At 48.3% G+C, this 8,850-nt stretch overlaps 1 protein-coding gene across 1 annotated transcript; it reads left to right on the top strand.

Annotated features, from left to right (window-relative positions):
• Positions 1-301: 301 nt before the first annotated feature.
• Positions 302-7,065, top strand: LOC131573755 (retinoic acid-induced protein 3-like). The gene is made up of 4 exons (XM_058827982.1): positions 302-529; positions 2,983-3,938; positions 4,901-4,944; positions 5,635-7,065. Exons 2-4 carry the CDS (start codon positions 3,014-3,016, stop codon positions 5,725-5,727), a joined length of 1,062 nt encoding a protein of 353 aa, XP_058683965.1. The 5' UTR covers positions 302-529; positions 2,983-3,013; the 3' UTR covers positions 5,728-7,065.
• The last annotated feature ends 1,785 nt before the right edge of the window (positions 7,066-8,850 follow it).

The raw sequence follows: 8,850 nt of genomic DNA, 5'->3' as shown, positions 1-8,850 counted from the left end.
GTTCTCACACCACAGCCTCCTCACCGCCTACTCAGCCAGCACATTACCTGGCGAGAAAGCAGGCAAAGAGACAAAAGGCTGGGAGCAGGGAGGGGACGCACGGCTATTCATAGCGGCGGTCCCCACCCTGGGGTGCCAGGAGTCAGCCAGGGGAGCAGCTTATCGGGTGTCCTTATCGGGTGCCCGAGTGAGCAGCGCTCGGCGCGGGCCCAGGGCTCCATCTCCACCCCGGCTCAGGGGTGAGTGCCCCGCTGACGTCAGGAGCCCTTACTTCATTTCCTGGCACAGGGGCCCAATTTTCACAGCCCTGTCCTGTGGGAGAGGAGAGGAGAGGCGGTGGAACTGGAATAGGCGTGCTCAGCCCCACCTCCTCAGCCCTCCAGCTGTTAAAGCTCCCAAGAAGGGCGAGCGCGGAGCTGCTGCTCGGCCGGGCTTGCGGGAGCGGAGGCGCCCGGTTCCTGGTGCGCTGGAAAAGTGCCTCTCCTAGACGGAGCCTCCCTGCCGCCTTCACCAGGCGGCACCCAGAAAGGTAATTCGAGGCGATGTTTTACGGGAGCCGGGGTGGGCCTGCCTCCTGCGGCTGGGTTGGGATGGCGTGCAGGACCATGGTTTGAGGGCGGCGAGCAGGGGCAGGGGATGGCACAGTGAGCTGGGAGTGCCTTCTGCCCTCGAGTCTAAGATGGGATTGCCAGCTGGAGCTGGGGAGACGCTCCCGGGAAACGATTTGAAGTTTGGGGGTGAATGGGTGTATTTTATGTACAAATATGAGTGGGAAAAGAGGGTCAAGGTGGAGGGGGAAGACTCCTCGCTGAAGCAAGAGCTGTGATTTGGGGTGTGCTCTATCAGCTACCACAGCACAAGCTCCCTCGCTCAGATTGCAAAGCCCCTTGGAATTCCTAGACAGTGCTGTAGGTGCTGGATGAGCAGACTCAGCTTTTGGGGAGCCACATTCACCCAGGAGACAGGGTGGATGCTCTTCATGCCTCATCAGTCTCACAGGACATCTGCCCTGGGAAAAAAGTGAATGCAGTAAAGATGGTTGCAAGTGGCCCAGTTCTCCAAGTTGGGAAGGTTATTTCCATCCCAGTTGTTCCTCTGGCCGTGCTGGGTGGCTGTGGCAAGCACCGCTTGCAGTCAGGACCCAAAGCTATGGGTGTGCTCCGTGCTGCCATGAGGTCACTCACGCTGGTCTCTGGGCTGTCCACGTGCCTCAACAGCGAGCATCAGTCTCTATCTGCCAGAGCTGTGAGCACATAAGTTAGTCTAATCAACAGTAAGTGTCCCTGGATAAAATTTTAGAATTTTCTCTCTAGATTTTCAGAAAGGTTCATTATTTATTACTCATAATTGTCCAGATAATCCAGCTATCCGTTCAAGAGATCATTAATCTCCAAAATTTTGTGTATATTGGTTGTGGAAACTCCTTTGTGTGTTACCCACTTATTCCGTTCTCTCCATGGGAGTTCAAAGTGCCTGCATATTTGAATAATTTGCATTTTATTGTAGCCAGCCTTTTGAAGAGCTGCACATCTTTTACACAGTGAGGGTAGAAGTTGGAAAAATATTTCCCCAACTCAGTTATAAGTAGGTCCATTGAAGCATATGGGGCTGAGAGTGAGTCAGTGATATTTTCACCCTTTGTTCATCCCTTGGTTAGATCAACTGCCATTTAGTAAAAACACAATCTGCACTCACTAAAATCTGCTGGAAGGGTTTGAGAACCAACTTCATAAGCTCAGTATGTTGTTCTGGAGCAGGAAAATCAAGGCAAATGGCATAGTGAGCACTGAAGCCTAAATTTTGCAAGCTTAATTTTTTCTTTACCTATTAGAAAGCCCCTGCTTTTCCAGTGTGGGTCACCATTAAGGACAGGTTTGCACATGTTTCATTGTGACATTGCATCTAAACTCCTCTTCTGATAGATCTTAGAGACTCAAGCCTAACTGAGGAATTTAGTATTTAGAAATCAGTACCTGGCCCCTGGGGTCGAAACTCTCTGGGTGCCTGCATAATGGGCCATGATGTGCCAAAGGCCCCCCACCTTGCTGCCTGAACAGCCCACTTAAGCTCTCTTATCCCCTGGGACACAGGCTTGCTCAGACAGCACTGAAATCCTTATGATGAGACAGCAGGAATGCGTTAGAGACCTTGACATCGTTGGCTTGCAGACTCCTCACGAAGTAACTCGGTGGTTACTTCTCACATAATGAACAGCATTGGCTCTGACATGTCAGGCCTCCAGTCAGTGCAAGGCAGTATCCTGGGAGGAGGCTGAGTTCTTTGAGACACTCCTTATTGCTACACTGCCGTGAAGAAGGAGGAATATGAGTTTGGGGCTAGTGGTTGGTGGCCTGTATTTGCTGTTGAATTTGGAGTGAGAAGGGCTGTGCTGGAGGCATCCGGGTTAGTTATCTGCAAGGTAAAAGGTGTTAAAGTTCCCCCTTCATTCATAACAGTCAAAAAAGCCAAAAGTGCTTCAGAGGATGTAAAAGGGGGAAAATTAACATAAAAGAGAACAACAAGTTTCCTGTGCTGCATTGTTCATCTCTGAATCTCCTTGGTACAAAGTACTGATGTTGTTTGAACTGGTCAGAACAGTGTAAACTGTTATGACTAACAGCTGCTCTTGTATCACAGAAGTGACAGGGCAGCTCAGTCTCTGCAGTGCAGGGCGCCAAGCAAGTGCCTGCTGCAGCACCTCACCTTCTCCCTGCTCCCCACTCGTAAAACATTGCACAACATCAGGCACAGTGCAGAGGACATGCAAGGTGAATTACCTCCTCCTGAGGAGCTTGGCTTGCCCTTGATGGAGAGCCGGTGCCAAACTATGAGGTGTCTCTGCTCCCACTGCCCCGTGTCCTTAGCGCTGTGGTGCCCTTGCCCAGTGAGGTGGGGATGGATGTCTGTCCTGCCTCTCCTTCCCCACTGTTGACAGTACTCAGATGGTTGACTTGACAGCCTGTGTTTTCTCTTTTTCTACAGCTTTGGAGGGGTTGTTCAAGAAGGCGAGAGGATGACGACGTCATCTCCCCCAGGCTGTGGCAGCATCGGTGCTGACTACCACCTGCTCTGTGACACAGAGAAGGCCTGGGGGATTGTCCTGGAGTCGCTGGCTGCAGCAGGCATCCTCATCACCATTTTCCTCATCTGCTCGCTCTTCTTCCTCATCTGTAAAGTCCAAGACAACAGCAAGCGGCACATGATCTCCGTCTATTTTTTCTTTCTTTTAGGCACACTCGGCGTTTTTGGTCTCACTTTTGCCTTTATCATTAAACTCAATGACAGGACTCGTCCCACTCGCTTCTTCCTATTTGGAGTCATCTTTGCTCTTTGCTTCTCGTGCCTCCTCACCCACGCCTGCAACCTCAACAAACTAGTGAGAGGAAGAAAGCCCTTCTCCTGGCGGGTGCTGCTGCTCTTCATTGTTTCCTTTGCCCTGGTACAAGTTGTGATCAGCATTGAGTACTTAGTCACCATGTTAGTAAACCAGAGAGAGGAATTCCTGAATATGGCTCGGGAGAGTACCAACAAGGACTTTGTCATGCTTCTGATCTACGTGCTCTTCCTCATGGCTCTGACCTTCTTGGTTTCCATGTTCACATTCTGTGGGTCATATAAAAGCTGGAAGAGGCACGGGGCGCACATCTTTGTCACTGTCCTATTCTCCATTGCCATTTGGATAGTGTGGATCACTATGCTCATAAAAGGCAACACGGTTTTAGGCAAAGAAATGTGGGATGATCCTGTTGTAGCCATTGCTCTGGTGTCCAATGGCTGGATTTTCCTGATAATGTATATTGTCCCCGAAATTTGTTTCCTCACTGCTCCTCTGAAGCTGGAGGACTACCCTCCAGAAAATGACTTTTGCCAACCCAGGTTCATAAAGCAGGCAACTGGAGTGGACAACCGTGCCTACACCCAGGATGAAATTGTGCAAGGTATGGTGAAGGGAATGACTCCACTGTCCCCGCACTCATGACCTAAAAGAGGTGGGAGAAACAAGAAAATATTTGAAGATGATAGATAAATTAGAGGCTAGGAAAAAGTTTGAGACTGATGAAACTTTAGAAATGCATATGAAAATTAATCTCCAGACATGAGGGAAATGAGTGAGGACCAATGCAAAAGCTAAAGATGTGTAGGAAGAGTGACTGAGTAGGAGACTTGCTGCATGTCAGGGCTGAAATATAATTCTTTATGACCCTGCTATGTCTGGCAAGTCCATGTTAAAAATCAGGAGGGGTTTTTTGTCTCTTAGTGATGCATCAGCTCTTCAGGCCTATCTAGGTTATACCTTGGAGGTTATTTATTCTGATCAGGTTCCCATATCCATGTAAGAATGAGTCCATAATCTGGAAAGGAGGCAAGGAGGTCTTGCTTTCCTGTATGAGACTTTTGCCTACTTGGACAAAGCAACATGTTTTATCAATTGAGGTTTCTCAAACTTGTGGGTAGGAGATGTGATTCCTCTGGCTGTGGATTTGCTACTGGTATCACATTCATCACCTGGAGTCAGACCCCCAGCTTTGTGAAAGAATAGCCAAGAAAGGCTGTGCTCTCCCAGGGAATACCGTGAAGGTGGTCTTGTGCATACAAGTGGGAGGGATTTGGCTGGTGGTGGTGACAGTAGCTGTGAGGCAACAGGAGGTGTCTAAACTCCAAGGCCACTTGTGTCCTGTTATTTGCAATACCATTCATTCCTGCTTTCAGAAGGAAGTATTTAATGGCCTCCACCTACGGATTTTAGCCCATTCCTGCCTGCACATTTCAGAGTTAAACCAGTCTTAAAGCAGCTGCTCATGTAGCCACAGACCCTCTGAGTCTCCCTTGATGTGGTGTTTCTAAGCTACTGTGTAATGCTAATGCACTAACTTTCCCCTGATTTTGTCTTTTGACACAGGAGACCTCAACTACTCCCCGTACGCTTCTCACTTTCAGATGAAGGTAAGTTCATGCCACCCATTTCACCACATGCAGGCTATAGGCTATTGTTCAGCTGCTGAAAGGAAGGGAGGGAGAAGGGGAAAAGACAGATGGACCTAGAGCTGGCTCTGTGAAGGCAGGCCCGTGCTTTGCATGGAGCCAAGTGATTCTGTGACATGTTCGCGAAGGTGCCTGTGGCTGGGAGGAAAGAAAGAGCTGTGACGTGTCCAGGGATATGGGAAGGCAAGAGGGGCCCACGGTAAAGAGGTTGTGGTTTTCAGTACTTTGGGATTTGGTGCCACCAAGTCCTCTCTTTGAGCACAGTTCCTACAGTAGACTGTGCCCTTTCCTCAGGAGTGTGCTTATTTCCTCAGCCTGTGCCCTGAGTGTGTTCCCACCAGCAGACACTGGAAGTTACAGTGCAGATCCAGAGCAGGCAGTCTGCATGTCCACCTGTCCATTCACCAGTCCTCCTCCAGACCACAGCCTAGCCAGGTCCAGTAGCTCACATCATGCTCCCACATGTCCTCTGCTGACGTGTGTCCATCACTAATTTGTTCAGCCAGGATCTTCTTTCGTAGCCTTATTGGTCACATTCTCAGGAAACCTTCAGCTCTGTTTCTCCCTTCCTTCCTTTGTTTTCTTCATAAGCCTTGTTTTATTACTTCTGTCCAGTTTTCAGAGGTAAAGACTTCTGTGTTTCCTTTTCAGGCCATTGAACCCCAGAATGATTTCTCCATCCCTCGCCCCAAGGCCCGGACAAGCCCTTACCATGACTACACTGGTGGGAAAAGCCCCATGTAGCAGCTCCACAGTGAGCAGAGACTAAGTGTCCCTCAGCAGAGGCATGGGGAGTGGGCCACGTGGTGACAAGTGAGATGATCCTGCAGGAGAGTCAACTCACACCAGCAAAAAGGGAGAGAGATCCTCTTTCCCCCACACAGGCACCTTTTTAGCTCCCTCTTATTCTTCAAACATAGCTTTCAGACACAGCCCTGGCCATCCTATCCGTGCTCACTCTGTCTCCATGGAATGAAGCTCCTCTCTTCTGATGGATGACCATCCTGGCCTGTTTTCAGCAGGAATGCTGGAGAAGCAGGGAGATCATCAGCTGGGTCTGTGACTGGCTTTGCCCCAGACAGGACTCGCTTTAATCAGCTCATAGGGATGCCTGCATCCCCCATGTGATGGGAGAAGAGGAAGGACCAGGAGCATCAGCCCTACACATTCCTTCCTCCTGCCCACCCACAAAGACGTCTCAGGTACTACTGAGGACATTTTATCTATCCACTGTTATTTTGTGCTCTCTCCCAGCCCTCCCTGGTTGTCCTCCAGAGATCAGTGGAGAGAAAGAGCATTCCTTTTTTCATCTTCATATTTGCTTCCAGCACCTTCCTCATCATCTAGGGACCATGCTGGAGATGGGGAAGAAAATTTAAAAACATAAAACCATCTACACCAATTTACCCTGACAATCCATGTTCTAACAGCTTCCTTTCCAGCTCTGGCTTCTACCCTTGTGCCCCAGCTGAGCTTCCCAAGGTGCCTGCCCCCCTGCAAACTCTGCCTCCACACCCCAGTCACTCCAGGCTGGGATCCCCAAAGACAAAGCCTCATCCATGTGGCTCCTTGCAACACCCTGGTGGGATATAATCCTGTGAGCCCTGGGTTTCGGCCTCTTCCTGAGCGTGTCTGTGACATTAGCACAAACATTTCCCAAGCAGCCAGATTACAGAGGGCAGACCCTCTTCCTCCCAGGCATGAGTGAGCAAAAGTGTGTGTGTGTGTGTGTGTGTGTGTGTGTGTGTGTGTGTGTGTGTGTGGTGTGTGGACTGCACCCTGGTGATGAGCAATGAGTCTGCAGAGCTGAATCATTCTGTAACCTGCTTTGCATTTGATAAATGGCTTTCCATGGTATTTCATGTATAACTACAGAGAGCTCTCCAAGTGGGTGTGTGTGGTACACTGGCGTCTGACACAGCTGTATATTTATTTAGTACTTTGTATATGGACTGTTTAATTAATAAAACCCCAAACTGCCTGACTACGAGAAACTGGTGTTCTTCCTTGGGAATGTGATTCCTGTAAAGGCTGGTGGGGTGACAGCAATATCTGTCCATGGGTTGGAGTGGGCCACCTGGGAGGTTGCACTTAGGGAAGAATGGCAGAGAGATGCTTCTTTGAAGCCGTAATTGTGGAGCAAAGATCAGCTGCTTGAGGGTGCAGAAGGGTTAGTAGCTTCTTTTTTGAATAAAGTTGATTCAATGTTAGGAGTGCTTAAGAAATGAGGAAATATAAATCCAAGCCACAGCAAGCAAATGCCAGAGGAAAGATGTGGACTTTTCATCCCTATACATGCCTGTATCTGCTGTGTCAATACTCCTGTATTTCTTCACTTGTCTCTTGTTGGGTACTTGCATGATCAAGAATAGTAAAGGAGCTTGTGGGTATGCAATTCAGTTTGTAAAAATATGTCTTTCTGATGTACTGAATTCATTTAATATTTTTTATTTGAAAGTAGGAACATAATCAAAGCAAAATCATATTGGTGAAGATGGTGATGATGATGATGATAATTTTTAAACTTCCTGCTAGTATGAGGCTATGATTTCCCTTTTTAGAGGATACTCTCCCATGAGATTCTACATGGTGTGTTATGCTACCACCTACCCTTATGCTCTTGGCAAGTGAACCTGTTCCTCAGGCACAGTGTTGTCCAGAATCAGGCAGCCTACATCTTCCCCACTCTGCCTACCAGCACTGAAGGGCAACACAAGGACACCCGAGGCTTCTGAATCCCTTGGCATGAGAAAGATCCCTCCTAAGGATTGATTTTGAAATGCATCACAGGATAACTTCCCTTTTTCTAGTAAATTTGAGGTGGAAATTATGCTAACCATCCCTCCTCTTCTCCCTTCCACCTGTACAGTCCACAGCTGTAATACAGAGAATGAGGGAGAAAACTCAAGGATGTTAGTGTAACATTGGAGAGCAGGCTGGGAAAAGGGTTTGTAAAGCAACTTGTTGACTTGCAGACTGAAGGGAGGAAGGATATGCTGGAAACAGTACCTAACTTTCAGGAAATTAACTTTTCAAGCAGATGTGGTGTCATTGATAACTATAGTATGTCGCAGGATGATTCAAAAATGTGTTGAAAGAGAGCCAGCACCTCTGCTTCAGTGGAGTCTGGTGGAGCAAAGGAAAAGGCTAGCAGGAGAAACAGGAGTGAAGTGTGCTCTTATTGTGTGTTTTCTATATCCCAGGCACTTACCAACTCCTTCACTAACTGCCACAGACCAGAAAGTAGCTCCCAATGTGCCTTGGCCCCAGAGGGCGGCAGAACTAGGAGGGATGAGACATCATATGCACTCCCATTGATTCAGAGCATTGCCATTTTCTCGATTATTTGGTTGTTAGTGTGCGTGCTGCTTGTCAGAGAATGAAAATCTCCTTCCATGGATTTAGCGTGCCTTTTAGAGTAATTTTTTTAAACCTCTGTAATGACACAAATACTAATCTGACCAGAGTTATTTTGCACTTGTTCGATATTAAGGCAGCTTTGTGTGAGAGCTCATTTAAATGCCAAAATAAATATGAGTTTCTGTGGAACTTGGCACTGCTGGGTAAGGGGTGCTGCTGCACTGCAGGTTTCTCACACCTCAGGAAAGACTTTTGGAAAAGCAGCAATTTCCTCTCTCCTTATAATTGAGCTTAAACAAAACCAGCTGGTCACTTAGTCACACACATGTCCCAGGGAAATCCTGAAGTGGTGGGGCCAGACAGACTAGACCCGAAAGGAACAAGTGTGTTGAGTGAGGCAGGATCCTCATGCTGATTTTTTCTGAAAACCTGCTCTCTGGGAGGTCTGTAAATCCAGTAAGGCTCATCCCTGCCCTCTCTCCTGCACAGGGCTCCCTCGGTGGTGGT

The sequence above is a fragment of the Poecile atricapillus genome, chromosome Z (genome assembly GCF_030490865.1).
Source record: "Poecile atricapillus isolate bPoeAtr1 chromosome Z, bPoeAtr1.hap1, whole genome shotgun sequence".
Lineage (NCBI taxonomy): Eukaryota > Metazoa > Chordata > Aves > Passeriformes > Paridae > Poecile > Poecile atricapillus.
Note: the sequence above shows the minus strand (reverse complement) of the source record. Positions and strands in the feature narration are given on the sequence as shown.

Coding starts and splice junctions, on each gene's coding strand:
- LOC131573755 (XM_058827982.1), top strand. CDS start 3,014: ATGACGACGTCATCTCCCCCAGGCTGTGGCAGCATCGGTGCTGACTAC. Junction 3,939..4,900: donor CCAGGATGAAATTGTGCAAG/GTATGGTGAAGG, acceptor CTTTTGACACAG/GAGACCTCAACTACTCCCCG. Junction 4,945..5,634: donor CTTCTCACTTTCAGATGAAG/GTAAGTTCATGC, acceptor TTTCCTTTTCAG/GCCATTGAACCCCAGAATGA.